General features: G+C 35.2%; 2 protein-coding genes and 1 long non-coding RNA gene across 3 annotated transcripts; 1 reads left to right on the forward strand and 2 right to left on the reverse strand.

Annotated features, from left to right (window-relative positions):
- The first annotated feature begins 799 nt into the window (after nucleotides 1-799).
- LOC135166882 (lipase maturation factor 2-like) lies at nucleotides 800-12,678 on the forward strand. Its single transcript, XM_064129576.1, has 7 exons — nucleotides 800-1,101; nucleotides 3,083-3,266; nucleotides 3,350-3,451; nucleotides 4,800-4,993; nucleotides 5,483-5,661; nucleotides 6,543-6,792; nucleotides 7,623-12,678. Exons 1-7 carry the CDS (start codon nucleotides 1,008-1,010, stop codon nucleotides 8,564-8,566), a joined length of 1,947 nt encoding a protein of 648 aa, XP_063985646.1. The 5' UTR covers nucleotides 800-1,007; the 3' UTR covers nucleotides 8,567-12,678.
- Nucleotides 12,679-12,779: 101 nt separating this feature from the next.
- LOC135166881 (snRNA-activating protein complex subunit 4) lies at nucleotides 12,780-21,619 on the reverse strand. Its single transcript, XM_064129575.1, has 4 exons — nucleotides 21,342-21,619; nucleotides 19,569-20,064; nucleotides 17,289-17,928; nucleotides 12,780-16,338 (listed from the first exon to the last, which is right to left on the reverse strand). Exons 2-4 carry the CDS (start codon nucleotides 20,027-20,029, stop codon nucleotides 14,932-14,934), a joined length of 2,508 nt encoding a protein of 835 aa, XP_063985645.1. The 5' UTR covers nucleotides 20,030-20,064; nucleotides 21,342-21,619; the 3' UTR covers nucleotides 12,780-14,931.
- Nucleotides 21,620-22,912: 1,293 nt separating this feature from the next.
- Nucleotides 22,913-25,389, reverse strand: LOC135166886 (uncharacterized). Its single transcript, XR_010299765.1, has 3 exons — nucleotides 25,194-25,389; nucleotides 24,825-24,917; nucleotides 22,913-24,743 (listed from the first exon to the last, which is right to left on the reverse strand). It is a non-coding gene; the product is annotated as an uncharacterized LOC135166886 (long non-coding RNA).
- Nucleotides 25,390-25,590: the final 201 nt, after the last annotated feature.

Here is a 25,590-nt window from a genome sequence, read left to right on the forward strand (position 1 = left end):
CTGATTTTTTGTAATATAGTCACACAATATGAGCCAAAAGGTCTGACAGTACAATCATTAAGGCGTGTCAGTTGTATGTATGGCTGTGTATAGGTCCCACTGGAAACAGTGTTTTGACAAAAAATAATAATTGAAATACATGCAGTAGTTTTTGAGATATTGAGAAAAAACGCAATTTACAACAGTTGCTATATGCCAGGAACTACTGGACTGCTCGAGCTGAAACTACTACTACTACTATATGAAAGCAAAGGGTAATGATAACTATCATAAGTTGAAAATTACCATTTTCAGCTACAAATTTTATTGTATTTTTTAACAATTTTCTTAAAATTAATCTGCAATTGTGAGTAGTGCAGTACATACACGCAGGCGTGACATAAAAAACATATTTTTTTTCGCGTTTCATAAGATTCTAAATAATTTGCAATCGAAATGAAAAAATCGAAGACTCGGTCAAATACAAGACTTTGATTCGAAAGCAAAAACGCCCCTGGTCAAGAGGAATCACGAACAGACATTTTCCAAAAATGTTGTATCCTTACATTTCAGACCATTCCACATGGTTTCTAAGCCAAATTTGATGGGCGATTACAATGCTTCGATTCGGAAGTAAAATGTAGAGTTATCGATAACACCTCCATATACGCTCTCGACCTGTCCCAACAGCCAACTTTGAATTTTCCCGCTTTGAATAATGTTATTTCTTGAGGTTTGCCAGTCTATAATTCTATTGGTAGACCTGCATGCTCTCCCCCAAGAGCGCGTCATCGCACACGTCCCACACTTTCTGCACCCCTGCCCCCTTGGCCATGTCGACCAACCGAATGAACGCCTGAACAGCATTTGCCTGATCTCCCCCCTGCATTTCGCCCAACCGCGAAGTTGTGCCGAGTGGTCTTCACCAACAATATCCACAAATCATTGAGTTTACTCGTGAAATAAATGTACAACATACTGACTAAACTATAAGAATAATTCAACGGAAAATTGTTGAGCAAGTTACGATGGTGGAGGTGCGATACACCAGGAACTTATTCCTACGTGGAATTTGTATTATTTATCTCTTTGCATTTCTCAGCTTGTACCTGCAGATTCCCGGTGAGTTTTTCAATAATAATTAATAAATAAACTTGGCTGAAATCTAGAGTTAGGAGGAAGTGTAACGATTCACTCATGATTTTTGATGATGTGGAGGTCTGAATGAATTCTGAGGAGTTCCTAGCAATCATTTTCTTCTGACGGTTTTTCGGTTTCAGGGGTTAGCTAGGGATCCTTGGGCATTATCCTCATGTCCGTATCGTTCGAGGGGCATTTTTTTTATCATCAGTTCACGACCAGTGGAGGACAGTTATTGTGATTTCCATTAATTTCTATTTTTATTCTGGTCCATAAGGTTTTTTTAGGGCTACAGTTGTGCTTAACTGTGTCAGTTTTTCGTAGAATGTTTCGTTGAACATGTGGGGGACGAGTATACGCGGGAATACATTTCGTCGGCTACGCTAAAATCTAAAGTTTATATTTTTCAATAATTAATAATCTACCTTCGTATTTACATTCTCACAATCTTCCTATGAAGCCAGTGTATGTAACTGTAAGGAACCTGTTTACAGCAAACCTTGAAGACTTAAAAAGGTCTGAGGAAAAAAAACAGAAAAATAATTTCTTGTACCAACTATATTTACTTACCACCAGTAAATCTATATAAATACTATCTTAAGACATACTAATGTCCAGTTAATTTTCCTGTGGTTGATACATATTTGTAGCACAAGAATTTTTTTTTCTCACATATTCCTCCTAAAGAGCTTCATCGTGGGGATAAGGGGATAGCATACCTCGGAATACCTCGATGTTAACAAATATTTTTTTTTATTTTAGTCGTAGAGAATTTCGTATATTACATAAATAGCCTTTAACATTTTCCGTATCACCGTCGATTACCAAGAGATAATTCTATAATCACCGGTGACCATTCAATGTATTAAATGCCTACAAGTCTGGCGTCATCACCGATTAATTGAGCTTTTAATTTGACGGTTTTAGGAACCTGGTAAATTGCTCTCAGACTTGAAGCAAATGAAATGTCTTTAAAGATATTCAAGCACTGATTTCTCCACCAGACTCATGTTTTTCAGAGTTTTTCTTTGAGCTTCATTAAATACTAACTTTTCGAATAGTTTACAATACCATTATTTGAACTATATTCTCTTGTATTTAAATGTCGACACTGGGCCGATAAAAAAACTTGACAAACTTGAAAAATACGACAGCTAAAATACGAAAAATATGAGTTTTTTATACGAAAGAATAAACAAAATTTGAAGCTTGGAAAATCGATAATGTAATATCGATATAGTAATTTTGTAACAATTACAGACTTTTTCTAAAAATAATTTAGGCAATTTACTCAATCAATAGTGGTTTGGCATTGCAACCCATTTATTGAAAATTCAGCCGGAAATTTAACGATTCTGAGTAATTATTCATGTACAAACAACAAGTGTTTAGAAAAATAATTTTTTGAAAAGTAATAATTTCAATGGAAATTGTTGAGTGTGCGTTGTATTCTGTGTAAAATTGTTTACAATCCTCTGATATTTCCGTAACAATAAACTCACCACTAAATCCACGAAGAATTGTTTTAGAAAAACATGTCAAGAGATATTTTTGTAGTATATGGACTTCTCTACAAACATTTCTGCTTAATATTCTCTTCAAAACTCGTCATGCACAAGATAATTAACGATTAACAGGCTCTATCAAGATCTATTTTTAGTTATTTTATTCATCTCCATTCATTCACTTATTTTTGTCGGATTGACTTTGTCAGTGACATCGTTATCGTCAGTGCAGCATAAACATTCTCTCAGTACTTCATTAAAAAATCAAGAAAATTTCAATTCTATCGTTCGATTGTTGAACTTTGTTCCCCACATTATCGTCACCTCAAAAACACGAATTTCAGTTCATTTTTATTTATTGTAAGTTATAACACTAACGATATCAATTGTCCCCCCTTAATCTCTAGTGTCACAGCAATTAATGATAACAGTAAATAATGATTTTTGATCGTGTCAAGGGTTGTTTGGAGATAATGGAGTGTTACCAGCTAGAACGCAGGTGGACCTCAAGGGAAAAGGTTCCCTCTGGCATAAACTGAGTCATAAGCCTACAGTTTTGTGGTTTGCAAGTTACCTTGGACTCAATGTAGAGTACATGATGGATTTGGTTGCTCTCACGGGAGCTTTACTCTCATTTTTGGGGTAATTTTTACAAAAATATAGTACAAGTTTTCTTTACCATTCGCTTGCTGATGAAGTATTGAATTTGATAATTTTTTTTTCAGTTTCATCTCCCAAAAACTCTGCATTGCTCCGGTGTTTATGCTCCTGTGGACGCTCTACTACTCTCTGTTCCAAGTTGGACAAGTTTTCGTTCAAAATAACTGGTAACCATTAATTTCCAATTAATATGTTTACAAATTTTAATTCATACTCATTAGGGAACGCATAGAGATTTGAATGAAACGTATTCTTTGATAATGTAAAGTAACTTCGACTTCAAGTCATAAAATTTTTAACATTTCATTATCGGGCCCGACTGGAATTGCCAAAAATATGTTTGAGGATAAAGGACTGGCGTTTTTGCTTGAATGAACTCGAAAACGAGTGATTTCAAAAGAAAATTTTGAAAATCTCGTCTGCCTTTAACGAACTTCTCCGTAAAAATTGTTTTCTAATCATTTTTCCCATATCAAAAATAATGATAATCCGAAGATAAGTATTTTATGCAAAACAACAATGAAAAAGGATTTGTTTGCAGGTGAAGGCATCATTTTCCAAAAAGTATTTTAATCTTTTTCTCAAAAATGGGTTATTACTGATATACTACTGCCTTACGTGGCAATGGTTTAATATTTATGGCTCATTTGGTGCCCACAGTCCCCAATTCTGCCGTAAAGTCTATGCTCACATTTGACCAGCTTCAAAAACAGAATTTTTTTTTATATTTTCTTTTGTAAAACTATTTAAAAATAACGAAAATTGTGCATAGAAAATGTCGTTCAAATGTTTAGATAAACGAAATTATATATTATTCCAAATATCTGCTAAGAGCTAAGTCGATTAGAAGTACTTAACTTCTTTGCTGTAGGATGTTTTTGCTAATCAGCAATTTTCTGTAATAAATTATTCATAATGAAGAAAAAGACGATTGTGTCCGAAGTTGGTTTGAGAGGGAAGAAAATGGCAAAGACAACAATATGTTCAAGCTACTTAGTTGTGCGATTATGTTATAATGATCACCAGTTCTATCCTCATGCCATATTTCTCTAATTTTAATTAAATCGGTGCAAATAGTACAATTGAAAATTGGTAGCGCAATCCATTCATTCATTTCCATGTAGAATAAATCGCAAGTTTCAGAATTTATCTACTCCATATCTATAGAATTTTGTGACATCTAGATAGTGAAAACTTTGGGCTGTTGCGGCGGCGGGGAAAAGGGTTTGTCGGAACACCCTGGCCTTGAATGAGTGCTGAATTCACTCTGATAAAAAATAGAGAATTGTTTTTTTTATAACTATTTTTTTCAATATTTAAAAATATGTAATATATCTCAATTGCGCAACAATCGAGTTGCACGGTAATATGATAAAGAAATCGAACCTCGGAAACCATACGGGGAGATATGGATACGTTCAAGGGCAGAGCAATTCATTGTAGATATTTTTTATTAGATATGTTGAGGAATCATTGAACATAATTAATAATTATTCATGTTTTTTTTTTTCTCAGGGATAGTTTGTTGCTAGAGACGGGCTTCCTTTGCGTGCTGATTGCACCTTTCTACATCTCAGCTAAGGGAAACACTAGCACGCCAAGTGATTCCGTTGCATTCTGGACGATCCGCTGGATGCTTTTCAGATACCTGTTCTCATGCAGTGCTATGAAATTAGCATCCAGGTGTCCCCTCTGGTTGAATCTTGATGGTAAATTTTTTACAATATTTTTTTGTATTCAAATTTTTCAGGGAAGATAGACATTTTTCATTATTTGAGAGCCATTCTAAGGCTTACGAAGAAATGAATTGACCTGCCATTTAGTGTTTTAAGAGTTTAAATTGAGGTTTTATGAATGAATTCGTTGGAGATTTTTTATTTGTCATTGTTCATTACCACTTTATATCTGAACATCTTTGGAATAAAAGTTCTTTGGCAAATAATACCGTTGAAGTTCATATCTGACTCTGTCTATTTATAAAAAAAGAAATGAGTCGACGTATATTCATTAAATCGGATAATTCACGCGGATTAAAATTTTCCAGTCATTTGCGTAGCGTTTAGACGTTATTGCTTATGATCGAGATGATAAAAATATTTGTTAATCCAATCCCGAAACATATTATGCTTAAACTCTGATATTATAAAACAGTAAGTAACATTTAATAAACTAAAGATAATGTTTTTCATTTGTGTCAGCTCTTTCTTACCATTTCGAGACGCAATGCCTACCTGCTCCACTCGGCTGGTACGCTCATCACCTTCCAGGATGGTTCCTACGCTTCAACACCGCTCTTGTTTTTGTCTTCGAATTGGTGATTCCACTCCTCTTCTTCTTCCCTAATAGGAGAGTCAGGATAACTGCTTATTACATTCAGGTAATTATTCATGTATGCCTCAGAATCTACGGAAAAGGTAAACTTTTGAAATTTGAGGAGAAATCCGAATACACTCCCGATATTTCTGTGGTGTGAAAAAAACGGTTAATCACTTCTCCTCCAGCTACAGTAGCACCATTGTATGCAATAACATATAGTTTATTAAATCTACTTCTGTATAGTTACCGCGTTTGAGTTCAGTGCTGGGGGGGATGTTTCCCTATTTGCGAAACGACAGCCCAATGGTGAATCGAAATACAGTATAGGCTTTTTTTTGGCTAATTAGCCAAAAAAAGAGTAGAAAGGGTCGGAACATAATATAAGCACCGACCGACGATGTCCAACAATAGTGATATGGCTGCGTATTTAGTCATTTTTTCCTTCATTTCTATCATTTCATAGGAGGTATGCTTCCTCATGGATCCGCACCAATTCCATTAAAAAAATTAAAAGGCAGATATTCGCGATATGAGTTGGCTGTGGTACTCACATTCGCCCGGGGCTTATAAAAGTATATTTAACCAATTAGTAACATGAACTTCCCAAAATGAACTTTTGTCAAAAATTAACTTTTTTATTACTGCTGCTACATTCAGCCTGTGTCGACAAGTGCTTTTCTGTTTCGTTAAAACCAAACCTCCAAACGAAAATCCTTTTCGTATCAATCTTCACACTCGTTAATATTCCGTCGGGCTTATTTCGAAATATACTATTGTGATTCGTTCTGTTACCCCCGATCCTGCACCGGTTATCCTACGCGATCCAACGACTTCATTCACCTGCGGGGAAAGCACTCGTGGTAGATAAAAATTGGACAATTTCGGTATTAAATAAATTATGATCACTTCAAGCAGTCGTTGAAACTTTATTTTTAATTTCAGATGTTCTTACAAGTGCACATCATAACCACTGGAAATTGGAATTTCCGAGACTTCCTGGTGATATGTAGTTTAATTGCTCTTCTAGACGATCAGTTCTTCTACAAGAAGAAATCGAGAAAAAGTAGTTCCACAATCACTCCGATCCTCTCCAGCCTCATTTGCATCGCAGTCTACTCAATAATCGTCTATGGCGCCATTCAAATATTCAACTTCAGATTAACGGATAACTGGACCATCGTCTCTCGAATTGGTAAGTCATCAATACATAATTGTATATTTAAATACAAGTGCGATGGGGTGGTGACGAGTGTGACCTTGAAGTGATACATCCACCCCGTCGCACGTGTATTCGAACTAGACTTTTTGTTAGTGATGTTACGTTCAGGAAGTGGCGAACTGGGCCATTTTTCGTTTACAAGTTTCGACTTTTCCTTTACAAGTAAACGAAAAGGCACTTTTCAACACGGGCTGAATGTAGCAGCAGTGAAAATAGTATATGTCGAGCCTAATTATTTTAAATAAAGATGTCACCCCTTTGAATCCATTCATTATTACAATCGAAACCGGGACACCTCAGCTACATAGGAGTCGGGCACAGGTTTCATAAGTTCCAATTCATTAGAAATGATCGAATTCGAAGGATACCATCTTCTCAAATTTTTGGAAATCTTTCGTCCCTTTGCACGGAGTCGATTTCTGTAGAAATTCTGAACATAAATAAATTTCTTACGATTCAGAACACACATTATTTATAATCGTACTTCAATTGTTTATAAAGTTGGTAAGATGCTCCAGCAGCTCAATAGACTAATGAAATACTAGAATTTAGAGTCGTATTAAGGACCAGTTGGAGACAGTGACGAGATTAAACTGTTGAAATAATGGCTTACGGTGACAATAAACAAAAAATGATAATTGGGTTTGGTAACTATCAAATAATTATTTTGGTTGCACTCTGCAATGGCAGATTGAGGGGATAATCGTTCCTACTGGGCTTTAATAAAGTAAAAATCAACCAAAAAATCCAAAAAAGTCAGGAAGTGACACATTCAATCAATAACTGACTTTATGAATTTTCAGGTTTTACTTATGAACAGTTCGACCAGTTTCTGGGGCGAGGTCTCCCTCTGGCCATCTACATCGGTTTAGCCTCCCTTGGTTTCACCGTAGCCGACGCTCTCACTCACTCGATTCTCTCCAACAAGCCCACTACGACAAGACTCTTCACATTCCTCGTTACGACTATTTACACCTTTGCCGTTGGCTTCCTCTTCGCCATGAGTGCAATCTCCTTCTCCAGTCTTCATCCATCCCAAAACGTGACAGTTCCTGTTCAACTTCGTCCCCTCTACTCCAAAATCAATAATCTTCACATCGTCCACGGTCCCAAGGATTTCGCTCTCTTCCCAAAAATGACGGGAGTGAATGGACGTCCTGAGATCGTAATCGAGGGTAGCAATAACATCGAGGGACCTTGGAAAGAGTATGAATTCCTGTACAAACCTGGAAATGTTAATAATTCACTTCCCTTCGTGGCTCCACACACTCCAAGACTCGACTGGCAAATGTGGTGGGCAGCTCAGGGCACATATCATCAGAATCCCTGGCTCATGTCTCTGACTTATCGACTATTGACGGGACAGAAAGAAGTGACAGGACTCTTGAATAATGTGGAAAAACCGTTCGGTAATAGCCCACCAAAATATATCAAAGCGACTCTGTATCATTATCACTTTGTTCCCTGGAGGAAATCACTGAATCAGCAGAGCTGGTGGATCAGGGAAGTAGTTGGCGAGTATTTCCCTATTTTCAGTCGTGACCATCCACCGCTACTGGAGTATCTGGGCAAAATGAAGATTCTGAAGGATGAGAAAGAGGTGACAGTTACTAATGACGTCTTGAAGAGTCTTCTCGGGGCAATCAGGGCAATTGTAAATAAAGTCGAGGCGAGTTTGTTACTGTGGAGTGTATTCACTGCTGGATGTGCAATTATCATGACGGGAAATAATTCTGGGAAGAAGTAGAGAGATTGATGGAACCAGTCATTAATCGCATTATCAAGAAATTGTCGAGTGTTGAAAATTTTGAGAGACATTTTTTGAAGATTTTGGATTCGATATTAATGAAGCAGATAATTGCGACATTGAATTGAACTAATGACAAGAAACTCGCCAATTTTTTTTAAGATTCTAGGGACTTTTAAAAGGACCCCATTGAGTTTTTGGAATGAGGAACCTAAACCATTAGTCATTAGTTCACCAAATGCATCGATTATCATATCTATTAATAATTTTGCACGTGTTGATAAAATAAAAGCCTGATATTTTCTTTTGAAACCCTTAAGTAATGAAATTATTTCATTCCCATCATTGACTTATATAAACTCTTATTAATTATGAAAATAATCTTAGAATGTCTTTTAATATTTTCTCTCAACACTCATTTAATATTTCAACTCATCATCTTCATCATTGAGTTGTATTCTAATTGCATTTCTATTCAGTTTCTGAAAATCTGAAAAACGTGAGTCTCTCTAATAATCATTATCGAAATCAATTGTTCATCAATAATTATTGATTGATTGATTGGTTGATTGGTAGATCATCGATGAAATTGTGAGTTTGTGACAATGTCGAGATCGTTTTTTTAGACTTCGTAGTTCGAAATAAGCATTTAAGGTTTCAAAAAAGGATCAGTAATTCAGGAGGAGGAATTCTTATGAGTTTTAAAAGTGGGGTGGACTCTTGATCGGAGATTTCTCACACTGAAAATTAGTTACATCACTTGTTTCAAAATATATCATTAGTGAAAACCGAAATGATTTATTACTCCTTTGCTCGAAAAGTGTTTAAAATAATGAAGATAATCCAGAGTCTCAAATTTTTTAGCTAAAATGAGTTTCTTTCAAGAGTTTGAAAAGTGCGCAATACCCATAACGAATTACTTTTTAAAATTTATCCACCACATAACTAATTTTGTAATTTTTTTTTAAATAAATAAATCCGGATTTCATGTGAAATAACTTGGAAAAATCATGACCGAATATATTGATAATATGATTTTCAGATTTTACCGATTATTTTTCCCATCCAAATCTTGGCCAATAGGATTGCACCATTCGACGTTATTTTATATAGTCAACACGGTATTTCAGCGGATATTCTTGGAAATTTCACTGGAAATTTTGCATGTTGATATATATAAAAAAAAACAAATGTTGAAGTAACCCTCAATTGTATCTGACAGATTAAATGGCAATTCGTTGAAAATTATGTCTCATGGTGCAATTCTATCGGCCAAGATTCGGATGCAAAAAATAATCCCCCGAATACCACTCGAACTTCGAAATTATCTGATATTTCCCTCAAGGTTCCCTACAAATAAATAAGCTTGTCAAGTTTTCCAGAAAAATCACTCGCGCTTCGCGCTCGTGATTTTTAAACTGGAAAACTTGACACGTTCATTTGTTTGCAACGAACCTATCGGGAAATATCCGATAATTTCGGAGCTCTTGTGGTATTATATGCGATAATTGTACTCTATTTTCAATGACAATATCGAATCTTCTTTTATTAAACAGCGAAACTAGCTGAAAAATGGGATTAAAAAATAGTATATTTTGTCACTAGTCCATCTATACAGCTCGTGTCGAAAAGTGCCTTTTTGACTTTTCGTTTACTTATAAACGAAAAATGGCACAATTCGTCATTCGTTGAACGTAACAATGCCAACAAAAAGTCTAGCAGGAGGTGTAAGGACTGTGAGACTCATTGACCACTCCGGTTACCAATTCGTTACTACCTCGCTGTACCCGTATGGAAATATACTATTTTGTTATTATACAGAGTGTTTCATGTGAAACAATCCATCTAAATATCTCTTGACGGGGGCAACTGGCAGAAAATTTTTTAACACATTAGTTGTAGGATTTTGAGGGAGGCATGTGATGCAGGTTTTTTTCAGTTTTTAAGGCTACTCTTGTAAGCTGGAAACAGGGGTTTTTTTGTAATGGTAATCGCACTGTTCATTCAATGAAATTCATGTAACCATGCAATCATTTCCATGTAATGAAACTTGTTTGCATTGATGAGTTGTTTTCAGATACGTCATCATTCATGTCGATTCGTCCGTACTTACTCATAAAATGCTACGCAAATGATTTCTGGTATCAAACTGAAGATTCAAACTATCTTAGCGTGATCCAGGATGCAGCACGTGGAGGTGAAGTCTGCACTGATCTCTTATTCTAATAAAAAGTGAAAAAATAGCACAAACATTTGTGAAAGTTCATGCGCATGTTGTAAGCCAACGGTGGCAACATTGTACAACTCATGAACATATTTCTTCGCTTTTTTGTCAGCGCAAGGGATGCGACCAGACAACTCCCACATTTTCCGGGTGAAAACGCGAGAATTTACATGAATGATGAAGCATTTGAAGTATTTGAAAACAACTCATCAAGCGAACAAATGTCAATGGGATGAAAAATGTGATGCCATTTATAAACAAGTTCCCTATGCTTGGAGCTTACAAGCGTGACTTTGAAAGCTGAAAAAAATGCATGCATCACATGTCGCCCTTGAAACCCTACAACTAAAGTCCCAAAATATTTCCTGTCACTTGCCCTCCCCCCCAGAAGATAATTAGAGGGATGGTTTTAAATGGGATACCCTGTACAATTGTTGGCAGAACGGCTCTTATCTTGATGATTATATTTTGTATTTTAGTTATTGGGTAATTAAATCAGTGCAGCTCAAATGGAAATCACCGAGATACGAAGCACCATTTTATTTTAGAGCCATATGTCGACTCTTATTAACTGTAAGCATTGTACGAATTTATTTTGACAATTGCGTACATTTTTCGAGAAAAAAAATTAAAACAACAATCTCTGTAGCTAGAAATTTGAAGATGCTGGAGTATTTTTATCATTTTAAGCGTCTTCGAGAGAAACACATAAAAAACAATCGTTTTTTTTCTGCAATAATCATTCTCCCTTCAACATATGTAGAGCGACCCAAAACTCAAGTCTAAATTAAAGCTGGAAGTTAAGGATTTAATTCTGTATGGAAAAGCTCTCTGGAATTTTTGAGTCGGCACACCCAATAAATATTAAATACTTGAAATTTGACGTCAGTACTTGGCGACTCTTCCCCCTCAATTGTCCGCATAGCATTTTTCCATGTGAGATCCAGCTAATTGGAGAAGGAAAAAACTGCATAAAGACCATTGATTCACTTGAATCCTAAAAATTGAAAAATTATTTTAGTCATAACTAATATCGTTCATGAAAATGTTATCTTAATACAAATGGCTCATCGGTCACTGACTTCATTCTTTCCTAACTTCATTGTATTATGATTGCATTTGCGTATGATTTTGAAAAAATTGTCATAGTATATTTCGATGCAAGTGCGATAGGGCGGGTGATGAGTGTGAAATTGGAGTGTCAATCAGACGAGTTAAAAGACCCGATCGCACGTGTGTCCGAACTAGACTCTTTGTTAGTGATGGTTACGTTCAGCGAGTGGCAAATTGTGTCATTTTTCGTTTACCAGTAAACGAAAAGACACTTTTCCACACGCGCTGAATGTAGCAGCAGTGACAAGAACAAGTTTTTTCGTTAGCGAGAAATAAAATCAATGGCTCATCAGTAATTATTGATTAGCCTTACTAATGAATGTTAGAAGGTAGTCAAAATTTTCTCAGTGGCCTACGAATTTCGTGGAGAAATAATGAGATCACCTAGAACTTTGTACTGCAATGAACCCTATACTTTCCAATATTTTTCTATTTTTCTTGCATTTCTAATGTCTGCTAGATTAGTTCAGTCAGGGCTAAACGGCATTAACTAATTATGTTTTTGAATCATTATTTGGAGATAGTGTACAGTTGTATTCGTACGAAGTGTTTGTATCTTAAAAGTTAATCAAGTGCGTAATTGATGTGAACTTATTATTCTGTATAAACACATGATAATGATTGTACTTCAATAACAATTTATTAGAAAATCTGTTAAATAAAAATATCGCACTTTTGTAACATCAATTAATGAAGATATTAAGTCAACTATAGAGTCGGTGGTTTGCCAAGACTTGAATGATATTATTATTGAATAAAGAAAATTATTGTTTAATTTCCACTTTGTCAAAGTTGATTTCGAATGCAATTATCACTTCAATCTTTATCCTTGTTAGTGTCCTCTTCCGATTTCTTTGGTAACACCACCAAATTCGAATTCGAGTTTTTGTCTCAACATTTTGCACAAACCCAGTAGGATACTCGAAAAAATTTATGAAATTAGTTTTACCAATATGAAATGTTATCTTTCCGCCAGGGGAGACAAACTCCTTAATAATTTTCTTTTTCTGATGTCTTTAAAAGATTAACGATCTTCAGGGGGGATTTAAAAAAGCAGCAAAATTTTTATAATTTTTTGGACTTTTTTAAACATAGGCTGGAGGTTTGTCCGGAGGTTTACATTCTTGATGAACGTCGTTCGAATACATCAAATTATTTAAAACAGCCGGTTTAACCCGCGTTTTACGGTAAAAGTAGAAAAATGCACAGGCCGAGCGTAAAAATGCCACTAATATCATGTAACTTCATCCATCTATGAGAAATTAATAGACACACCATCCACGAAAGTAATAACATTCATTCAGAATGCTTTTCAGTCGTCGTTAACAAAAACCACAAACACATTAATTTCCTAATTTACGCGCAGTGCAAAGTCACGACAACATTGCCCTTGACTGTTGGGTAGCGATAAACACGGTGTATTCAAAAATTTTCTAAACGATATCGTGGATTTTAATATTTGAAAACAAAATATGTTCGCAAATAACCATTAGTAAAACTATTCATAATCGACGCTGAAGAACCCATTAAATAGTTAATGATATGGTTGTAATTAATCAAACAGAACGATTCTAAATTAATTTATCTTCACGTCTCTTCCCATCATTTTTTTTAATGAATCAAAAGAGTTTCACATCTCTTAGAGGCAACGCACTTTCCCGCTCTAAAAATAATTCTCACAGGGATTTAAGTTAAATCAATCGAACATAAAGACTGCACATTTGATATTATCCGATATTTTGTGTATATAGCGAGTTTATATATATCATTTATTATTTTGTATTAGATACATCGAGAACGCTGAGTAAATTATGCAAAGCTGGCTAACTCTCCACAGAAAAGAAAGAGAAGAGAAATATGGCATCGGTCCCATATTACCACCTTTTTTTCACAAATCAATTATTTTCCATTTATTATTAGCAGGGGAATGAAAACGGTTTTAATGCATGCCCCATGTCTAGAAAAATTAAGTGTTGATAAAAAAAATTATTTAACTATAGAAAGTGTCAAATATGCTGTAAACGGTGGAGTAGTGTAGTTAAAAACGGAGAGGGGTATTGTGGAGAGATAGTGCTCCGCAAAGGGTGCCAGACCCACAAGTTCCCTACTACGCAATCCTACGAAAAAGCTAGCCGACACACTGGTCGGCATGGACAGGGCGAAGCTCCGCTCCTTGGTGGGGTTCATCACTGAGCACTGGCCCCTTACTGGTTATCTAGCAAAAATAGGTAAGTGGAACGACCCCCGATGTCCAAGATGCGGGCTGACGGAAGAAGACCCTCACCACCTAACCACAAGGTGCAGTGGCCTGGGAGAGATCCGTTGAGACGTCTTCAGGACCACATGTGTCAGGGAAATCTACGTTGGTAGGGATGGAATCGATGAGCTCTGTGAATTTGCGCGCAGGGCACATATACTGAGTCCTATCGGCTAGGCGGCCTCCTAGACCAGCGTGCAAAATGGCCGAGAGGCTCATTGTACATCTCGAGAGGCATCGCCTAAAACTATTTAAAAGTCTGGAAACAATAAACTTTTCGAAATGGCTAAGAATAAATCCAAGCAACCGAATTGGCATTGATTCAAAAAAATATTGTTTTGGTACTTTTGGAAGAAATATTTCTTTAATTTTCACTTGTTATCTCAGTGTAGGCTTTAGCAAGTTTTCAACATGTGAGCTATTTGTACCGAATAACCCAGATTTCATATTCTCCATAAGATTTCTATCCCTTTTCCCCCGTCATTGACCTAAAGATATGACAGATGAATACCATCTCTCGTAGTTTCGTGCCCCAAACTAATTATTTCTTCTTTTGGAGACAATATCCACTTGGACAGTAAACTAAAATCTAATCAAATGCATAGTGATTTCACTTCCAATACCACTTTATTAGAACACCTCGTAATCAAAATATCGCACTTTTGTAACATTAATTAACGAAAATACTGAATTAAATATTAAATTAATAGTTTTTCAAAGCTGAACTCGTCTTATAACCGAATAAAGAACATTATCATATCAATGATCACCTCAATCTTTATCCTTCGTTGACCCCCCCAACTTCGAATTTCCAGCTTTGATCATCTCATTATACTTTACCATCCCAATAGGATATTTGAAAAGCCTTGTGAATCTATTTTTAAAAGTATGAAAAGCTCTCTTTCCCAGCGCCGTAACAGGTTCCTTGCTCATCCTCGATTCATCCTCGGTCCAGCCAAGGTCCGCATTAGCCTCCTTCATGTTCCTGAGGGTGTCATACCCCAATAGCGTCGCATACATGGGGGCCACACATTTCTTCCGCTCCCTCTCAGCATCCTCCATCGTTTTCATACTTTCGCCCATCTTTCTACCCCAGGATATCGAACTGATCGCATTATTATCCACTAAATCTCTCTCCACTTCAGGCTCCACCCTCAGAAGCTTCTGTTCTAGGACATCAACTCTTGCACAGGGCTTCGACAACATCTCCGAGAGTTTGTCGAAGACCTCGAGCTCCTCGTCCTTCAACATTTTGTTAATATTCTCTGGAGTCTCGATATTGTGATCCAAGGTAACTACACAGTCATCATCTGTCGTCTTCTCGTATTGTTTTCTGCTAAATTTCTTTGGACATTTCTTGAAGTGAAGACCAAAAGGAGCTGGGGGAATGTACAAGCTTTTGCTTTCTCCTTCATTCTCGTCCTCCCCGAACATCTTCTTCCTGAGTACCTCCAAGTCGTCTATTCCACGCGGCTCTTTCCCAGAGGAATAATTCTGAAACGATATGAGAAGCTGCTTGTCCTTGCAGGTTAATCCTTCAATATCAAGATTCTCGGGGATCTGCAGCTGGACATCTAGCTTTTCAAATAAATCGTAGAGCCCTTTTGTGTATCTCTCGAGCTCCTCAGCAGTAAAGTATTTAGTATTCCTGCCGGGTGTTGCAATGGGCGCTTGATTTTTTTGGAAATACTTTCTCAGCCTCGTGTCAACGTCCAGGTAAGTTTCGTTCACTTCGCCGAGAACAAACATTTCGTTCAAGATTCTCTCATCGTCCTCGGGCTGTCGACCTCGTCTTCGCTTTCTTGGGATGTTTGATAGATCACGACCTTTGGCGAAGTGTCGAGTGATGCAGGCATATCGGTGTCTCAAGTATGTTCTGTTCTTTTTCATGAGACTAGCAATTTTGCTCCACTGGGGACCGAATTCCTCGTATAGTTTTAACAGACGCATGTCTTCAGCGACTGTCCAAGAGTTGTACGACTGATCGGTTTTCAACATTAGAAGGGTAAACCTTCCACTTAATTGAACGCTTGTACGATGGGGCAGAAGTTCGATTGCAATTCTGGAAAAGTTTTTGCCAAATTTGGTGACCCCTTCGAGGATTAACTCGTCCTCGTCAGATGTGAATCTACCTTTTCTTAAGGAAGGATCGATGTTGTATTTCCAGTGAGAATATACCTGTGTCGTGTTTAAGAGAAAATAATGTTAAGTAAAGAGCATTATCCATTAAACACTGTAGATGAAGAAGAAAAAAAGAGAAGGGAAACTTTATATGGAAGATGGAAGAAATTCCTATTTATGATGATGGATGATTTTTTATCAATAGCCGAATAAATCTTCGCAAACACCCAATGTATAATAAAAAGTAAAAAATAATAATAATAGCGTTTGTTCACGAATATTTTGGTGGTAAAATATTTTTAAAATGTTTCTCCGCGTCCTCGCGCTCAAAAAAGTAACTTTTCCAAATTGTTTGATACTCGTGGGCACATTATCTTTAGAATTGTTGGATGTGATCACCGCGATGGGGTTACAATGATTGTGATTAAAAAAATCATCCATAATATGAACGATTATTAAATGACATTTGACTGGAATATAACGTAGTATTTGTGTAACATTTTAGAAAAATAAAGCCAGTGAATGTCCAAAAACCTTTTAGTATGAATCGAGTCAGTATGGGTTTTTAAGGAATTCAGTTTAGTCGCAAAGTTTATTGCTCAGAGGCTAAATAGACATATGCAAGGGTTTTAGTTTTAAAAGGGCGAATAGACGAATGCTGTGGCCAAACGTCACATGGTTTACGTTTTGGAAATTTCGAGTTTGAATGAATGACCGTTGAACGTGTGACATTGGTCCAGACAAAAGGAAAATATCTTTTTACCAATGGTCACAATTAAGAAAAAAAGAAGGGTAAGGATTGATTGAAGGGTATTTTGAGTCAGTCTTAGGAGAGGACCTGAGAGATTAACACCGTTGGACGAGTGATTGGCTACGACATCAATCGGTATTATCTACTACTGTTTAATTGAAATTAAATAAATATACTAATTAAATTTCCTGGAATACTTTGCGACTAATATTTTCCAATGATTCTACATAATGCAGTTTTTTAATGCTGATCTTACCTGATTCTTGATCCTATTACCGATGTAAAACGTCACCTGACTCCAGGGAATATAATTGCCAATTCTCAATGATTCCACAACATTAATAAGGACCTGATCTTCTTCAGCTGTCCATGGAACATCTTTATTTTTCAAGTTCAGTGGACCAACTAAGGTCAAGTAACGAATGATGCATTGGTAACCAGACCTTCCTGTTCCCACAGTTTCAGCTATTGCGTTCCAGTCTTGCTGGTTGTGTACATGAACAGCTTTTATCAAATCGCGATCTTCAGAGGTTGTAAATTTGTAACGATTCACGTCTGGATGAAGATAAACGTTCCACATAACCCGACATTCCTCTGCTGAATGACGATTGTTAGAATCGCCTGCTGCGATCTTCATCCAATCGAATTCCCTGGAACCTAAGGGGCCGATCATCTCTCGGTAATTGCTGGGAAGTTGACACTTTTCGAGGTCTAGATCAAATGGTTCACTCGCCGTTAGTGATTTAGGGCCTCCTCGTTTGGCCTTGGCTTTTATTTGTGAAATAGTCCTCTGGGACTGTTTCCTCGCCTCCTTCTCGAAGTGCTCAGTGGCTGCTTGGAGACGAACAGCCATCCACAGATTATTCCTGTCTTTGGCGGTCCAACGACGAGGCGGCCTGCCATTTAAAATAAAAAAAATACGTGAGGGGATCTGTCATTTGGAAATTCTGATGTTATAATTTCTTCAAACAAGTATGACAGACATTGTTCACCGGTATACAAACAATTTTGTGTTTAATCCGCAATGAAAATATTATAACGATTGACAATCAAGTTGTAAATTTTTGTGTTATAGCTCACATGCTAGTTTTTGCTGCTGAAATATTTTTTTAATCGGTTTTTCACTCTTTTTTTCTATTCTATTCTTTTTTAATTGGTATTTTTTTTTGTCGACTTGTAAAATGAAGAGAATAGCGCTAACTATTATTCTGATTTAGCTGAAAATTTGCAACGATTTTGCAATGATTGGTAATAACGATTCCAGTGATATGGTGGAACATTCAAGTTCACATGGATATTGCCAGAGATTAAAATGTGGTGACGCCAGTCAGTTGAAGATAAAAATTGATTACGTTCGTTACAGCAGTTAATTCACTTTTTATAATGATTAGGGAACATTGCAAATTTTTTTAATAGGAATGAGATTTCTGATGGTTTTGTCAGATGTGGTATATTAAAGTTGAAGCGCATTGGTAAACTGGGAAAATTGTAAAAATACTATTTTCAATTCCACTTATGGAAAAAAACTAAAACACAAGCAGCAACGGACATTATTTCTATCAATTTTCATTAGTAGTACGCTTCTGTCTGGATCCGTACTAATTCGATTTTGAAAATAAGGTATTAGATACTGGCGACGAAATTGACACCCACAAAAAATATATTGTCCAATGGTTCAAATACAAAACTTCCAGTTTATTATGATTTTTTTTTCAAATTATCTCAACATACGGCCACATATTTTATCTCTGCAATGGCCGCCTATATTCTACAGGGTCTCTAAAAGGAGACCCTGATAGGACTCTATTCTGATAGAATTAATTTATACAAAAAATTAAACCAAAAACAGATAAGAATAAAAATTCATTGAAAATCATATCTAAGTTCATTAATTTCGTTTAGTTCTGCCATAAAATTATATTCCTGTGAAAAGAGTTGTCAGTCAAATCGAGAGAAAGACTTCACATATCACAGACACTTATTTTAGAGAATTTGTCTTGCTTAAGTATCGCATCCACATTGTAATCTCATGTTTATCGCATAACTATTATGCAAGAGCATTAAATCAGCGATAAAAAGGCGAAAATTAAAATTTTACAGGAGCTCTGCCCTAAAAAGCTGCAAAAATGTACAAAATCATCGAAAAATGTGAAAAAAATTAAATAGTTATCTAATAATGTGTACAATATGGGAAAAAATCGGCGACACAATCGAAGGGGATGACGGCTTGAACCTTGTTGAATTCACTCAGAATACCTCATATGCAATATCAGAGCGATTTCTCACGCGTATTCATTTGAATTCACTTGCTTATATTCTAATGATTCGTATAAAATTAAAATAACGATCATTCGTCATCTATATAAATTCAACTATTTTGTCATTCATGACTTTCGTTAGGATTCAGCATCAATTCAGATGGATTCACCACAATGTCCTTTCGAATTATCCCTTCGTTTAGTTTTTTATTTATGTAACCAAAAACGAGACATTTTTGGAGGGAGCCTAAAAAATTACTTTCATTGTGCATCTTTACCTGTGATACACGACCATGATTTCTCCTTTTTTAAATTTGGTATGGGCGTCCTGGTTCCACGGGGCGCCAAACAACTGCCCATCCTTAAAGTAGGGACAACCGAATTTTCTATAACTCAGCCTAGGAGTCGCCTTAGCTACCTTGGAGGCGAGTTTCACCTTCGCAGAGATCTCTTCTCGTTCCTCACTGATCTTCTGGATACGAGCTAGGATCTGAGCCTTGAGAAGATGGCACTTGGAGAGGAGTGACTCGTTCAATTTAAAAGCCTCATTTATTAGGAATTCTTCGGGTGTCGATGTGGGGAGGGTATCTGCGATTGTCGGGAGGGAAGATTGAGCGTCTGCCTCGGATGGAAGATCCTGTGATTCGGCGATGGGCTCCACTGATGGCTGTTGGGCGAGAGCATCTTCCAGGAGCTTTATTTCTTCGAGAATCTCTGTATCTTCCTCTAGGTCGCTCATCTTTCAAAGTTGCCAATCGATAATACTCTATTTCTCTGTAAAGAAAAAATATTATTTATTTTTTGTCACCAATTTACATTACTGGAGATATTAGCGAAGATAATCTTCACTTGACGCCTTGTAAATTCAATCATTTTTAATCATGAAATTTGTCAATCAAGTTGCCTAAAAAGATTTGAAAAAAAAATCCTAAATATTTCGCATTAGGAACAAGTTATTCCTCTAGAAATGAATAATTAAAAGTGTTGAAACTTTTGGGGCAACTGTTGTTTAGGATTGAAATCGACTCCTAGTAAAATCTCTAAATGGGAATATAGTCCAGGCGTTGTAATGCTTGAATATTGATCGAATAATTTTCCTGAAAGGTTTTATGACTTTTATCGCTAGTTTTAGTGCTCATTAATACAAATGTGAAGAATTCCCCCACAAATTTGCACTGGTTATATTGTCTAAACAAATGACGCAAATATCGTTCGCCGCAAAAAAAATAATCAATACAAAATTATTCCTTATAAAATTTCGCATAAAAACGGTTTCTACATTTTTGTTTATTTTGATAGTAGTTTTGAAAATACAAGTGCATAAAGGTTTACGCGCAACTTTGTATTTTTTTACTTTCTTTCTAAAACCTTATTATTAAATTATCAATCCAGTTAATAATAAAATTCTGTTAGGATATTTTTCATAAAATTCTTCTAGTTAATAAAGAATCAATTCCCTTCCAATTTTCAAATTTTTCTCTAGATTGAAGGTAAAAATATTGATTATATCAATATAAAATTACTACGAATCGATTTGAACATTTCATACCAATGCAGTTGATACAAATAAACTAAAGAGAAATGGCAATAATAAATAAAGTAATGGTCCAATGGCATCGCCCTAATATGCGATAACTCGTGCTTGTTTATTAAGTTTATTCCTTCCATTTTTATTTTTTATTCCAACCTCTAACGTTCACTTTAGTTCAGATTTAAAAAATGGTCCTAACGATTCAATATTATCAATATTATGATTGGAATGCAGATCTGTAGACTTTAAACCATAAAATCATGGCAAAATGTTTGAAAACAAAATCAATTGATGGCCAAATAATAATTTTAGTATTCGACTAAAAAAGAAAAGCGAAGTACAAAATCATTGTTTATAAGTTTAAATGGAATTATTCATCATTTCCCTTTCATTCTAGTCAAGTACTCATCAACCTTGAAAATTACTGACAAATTTGAGGTTAATTGCATGCTGAATAACCTCAATATCACAATGTCCTTCTTTTAATTACTACCTAATTGTTTATTATTAAATTGTTTACCAAGGCGTCAATGCATACGATGCTGAAGTGTTTCACCGGTCATCGAAGGTTGACAGAATATTGATTCGACGTTCTTATGATTAGAATTGGCGGTTAATAATTAGAGGTTAATGAGCTGCAGGATTGTGAATGATTTTGTTTGAATCATCCGACTCCAGGTGCTTACTGCGTTAAATGAAATTTTTCATCAGATATAAACAAAGGGGAGAGTTGAGGTTAGCTGTCTTCCCCTAAATATTGAAGCAAACTAAAACCTCGCGGCATTTTGACAGTCCAACGAATGTCAACAGTCAATTTGCTGTATAAGTCTGAGAGTTGACCTGCGTAGTACAAAAAGCGGCCACGAATTACGAAATACCATTTCTAAATTCTTCTGGTTCCACAGAATGACAATTTTTTAAGGTAATTGCCTAATTAACATTGGAGTGCTATCGATTTTTATTGGCTTGGCTAGATTGTTGAAAAATAAGTGGAAAATTCCTCTTCTCTTGCTCGTAATTTACAATTTGAAAAACGTTAATTTCCATTTCGAACTCGTCAATTAGGAGTTCTTATGTCGTAAATTACAATTTTCAATTTTTTTATTAGGATTCTACGAGTACAAAGATTGAGAGTAATTGGACATTTGGCGATTTTTTATTGGTTTATAACACGTCTTTCGCAATATTGTCGAAATTGCCTTGAAAAATTTTTGAAAAAATATTCGTGAAAGTTGGGACTAGATGATTCACAATCAACTGAAACAGACAAATCTCATACTGGTAAAAAAAATTTTTTTTTTCTATTGAATTTTATCAATCAAGAATTGTACGTGATTGAGATCTCGTAAATAACTAATTTACGGTTTAAAAACCATAAATTACGTCTAAATCGTAATTTAGGTGTATAAAAATCCCGTAAATTATGTTTCAAACCTCGTGTTTTACCATTAGTTTTTTCTGTGTCTGAAGAGAGTTACATGAGTGGGACTATTGTTCATGTGAGTCATCAGGTCCAGGGTTTTGGATACCTTTGGTCATTTTAGTTAGTTCCTCTAGGAAACCAAACTGGAGCGGATGTGCCTTTCCGAGCGTACGAATAAAAGCATTTAATACACTTGTTCACGATTTGAATGATTTAACATAATCCCATTTCCAATAGAAAAAATATATATTTCTAGATAAATTGCATAGAGTCCTTGGAAAAAAGAAAATATATTACGCATCATTGCAAGAATTCTTTTCGTCTCAGGGTTAAGAATTTTCCGTAATAAAACCAGATGGTGGTTGATGTAGAAAAAAATAATACCTTCAAGTTTATATTCAACTAATATATGATATAATGAAGACTCTAGTCAATAATGAAATTCTATATGACAATTAATATTATTACATTGCAACAAAAACTAGAACAATAATGCGTGCCTTGAAAGTCAATGTTATTATGGAATAAAAATATTAGAAAAAAAAATGTGAGCTGTCATGGGACGCCTGGCAGATGTGAAACATCGTGTGTGTACAAGTAATATGCATAAAAGATAATATTATTACAGGAATTAAATATAGCCTAATGAAAAAATGAAGTATTACGAATTTCTTACAAAAAATGGTAACTTTATTTAATAAACATTTATTTACATGTGATATAAAAATTCGATATTAATACCAAGTGGCCACAATTTAAATATTTTCATCTGTGACTTCAGTAATAGTTATATTCGATGTTTCCTCTGCCGGTATTGCTGTGACGATTGGTCGATGATAACTAAAGTACGTTACAAAAGTACTGGATGAAACATCATCAAGATATCTCACAAATACAGCATCTATTGTTGTTCCATATTTGGTAGTAGATTCTCTTGGATTGTTGTTGATTTGCAATTGAAATTCTTTTTGAAGAAATGTAATTAATGGCATTGATTCAGCTCTTGTAAAATTTACATTAAAGTCTCCAGCTAAAATTATTGGTAGTTTATGTTTATTCGTTTTAAAAATTGTTGAACCTCTTTGACTATAAGGAAATAACCTTTCATGTAAAAATGAAATTATATGATCCATTTTGTTATTAGGTGAAATGTATACTACGATCATAATTAGTTCACTTCCTTCTTCTAGTTTGACATGTGAAGCACAAATATCACCAATAGATGTTTGGGAAACATGAACTTCTGTAGTATTTTGAATTGCTAGATCCATGTTGAGTGTAGTAACATGTGAAATGTTGTTGTTTTTATAGATGGCCACTCCAGCGTCTCTAACATTTTGTCGTTTAAATTTTGCAATACAATGAAGTGAACAAGCATGCCCAAATTCATTATTTTTGAAGTTGTCGATGAAATATTCATGAGCTGTTTTATGGTAACTAAATTGACTGTAGTTATTCGGAATTGCCGCAATATTTAAGCTTGATAGGTTACTTGAATTTTGCTGAGATATGTCAAACACTTCATGCTCCATTTCGCCCAAACCAGTTAAATTTCGAGAATTTGTACTTACTTCCTCTATTATAATTATTGGTTCTGTAATTATTTCTCTATTTCCTATATTTGGTGAAGTATGTAATTCTATAATACTTTCTGCATTCTGTAGACGTCTCCTTCTTTCCGCTTCACGCTGACTCAATTTTTCTCTGTTCTTTTCCCTGTATCTTTTTTGACAGTCTCTTCTCTTTTGAAGAGTAGATGAAATAGCAGTTACTGATTCTTCATTATTTACTTCCATTATATTTGAGTTTGAAGAGGTGGACGGTCCGATAATGCTTTGTGAAGATTGTATACGCTTTCTTCTTTCCGCTTCACGATGTTTCAATTTGTCTCTGTTCTTTTCCCTGTATCTTTTTTGATAGTCTCTCTTATTTTGAAGAGTAGATGAAATAGCAGTTACTGATTCTTCATTATTTACTTCCATTATATTTGAGTTTGAAGAGGTAGACGGTCCGATAACGCTTTGTGAAGATTGTAGACGCTTTCTTCTTTCCGCTTCACAATGTTTCAATTTGTCTCTGTTCTTTTCCCTGTATCTTTTTTGACAGTCTCTCCTATTTTGAAGAGTAGATGAAATAGCAGTTACTGGTTCTTCATTATTTACTTCCATTATATTTAAGTTTGAAGAGGTAGACGGTCCGATAATGCTTTGTGAAGATTGTAGACGCTTTCTTCTTTCCGCTTCACGACGTTTTAATTTGTCTCTGTTCTTTTCCCTGTATCTTTTTTGACAGTCTCTTCTATTTTGAAGAGTGGATGAAATAGCAGTTACTGGTTCTTCATTATTTACTTCCATTATATTTGAGTTTGAAGAGCTAGACGGTCCGATAATGCTTTGTGAAGATTGTAGACGCTTTCTTGTTTCCGCTTCACGATGTTTTAATTTGTCTCTGTTCCGCTCCCTGTATTGTTTTTGACGTTCTCTTTTACCATTGTTTACTCTGAAAAAAATATAAATATGTTGATAAAATCTAAGACAAAAATTAAAATAGTCTGGTACTATTCGATTAATAAAGTCTTACACAACATTCATAGTATGCCTTGTGTTTAACTGATCAGGGTGGCGTCCAGTTTCAATAATAATATGTTGTGATCCCTGTGATGATTGTTGGGAACTGAAATATTTTTAAAAATATGTTATTAAAACACACAAGAAAAAAAAATTTTTGAGTGTGAATTTAATATACTCATGAACTCAAATCTTAGTTAATTATTGCAATATGTGACTAAAGATTTGCAAATACAAATTTTATTAATAAATTTTTCCATATTAATTCCTTCATGAATAATAAAAGAATAATTCATTGACGATAATATTAATATAATTTATATAAATTACTAACATGATTAATATGAATATAATTAATTAAATATAAAAATATAATAATTACATTTATGGACACTTGAAAAATACGATGTACTTCGTGATGGCTTGGTGCTATGCCATAGTGTAGTTTCACTTTCTTTGCACAAGGTTGATCACTTTAATCTTCTGAGTTATCACTATCACACATATTTTATTGTCAAAAATTAAAATTAAAAATTAAATAAAACGCAGGTTATGTGTACCGTAGTAAACAACAACGTCGAACTGAGTGAGAAGCCACACCGTACACTCTATTACACATAAAATATAGATAGGTATACTTTAGTATAGCGTGGCGACCCGTCGCCACACCAACAATTCGGTTTACAAGTGAGCCTATAGATGTTTCACATGAAAAATATTTTTATTATTGTTTTTGTAGCGTGACAGAAAAATGGAATGTGGGAAATATTTTGACATCG

The sequence above is a fragment of the Diachasmimorpha longicaudata genome, chromosome 10 (genome assembly GCF_034640455.1).
Source record: "Diachasmimorpha longicaudata isolate KC_UGA_2023 chromosome 10, iyDiaLong2, whole genome shotgun sequence".
Classification (NCBI taxonomy): domain Eukaryota; kingdom Metazoa; phylum Arthropoda; class Insecta; order Hymenoptera; family Braconidae; genus Diachasmimorpha; species Diachasmimorpha longicaudata.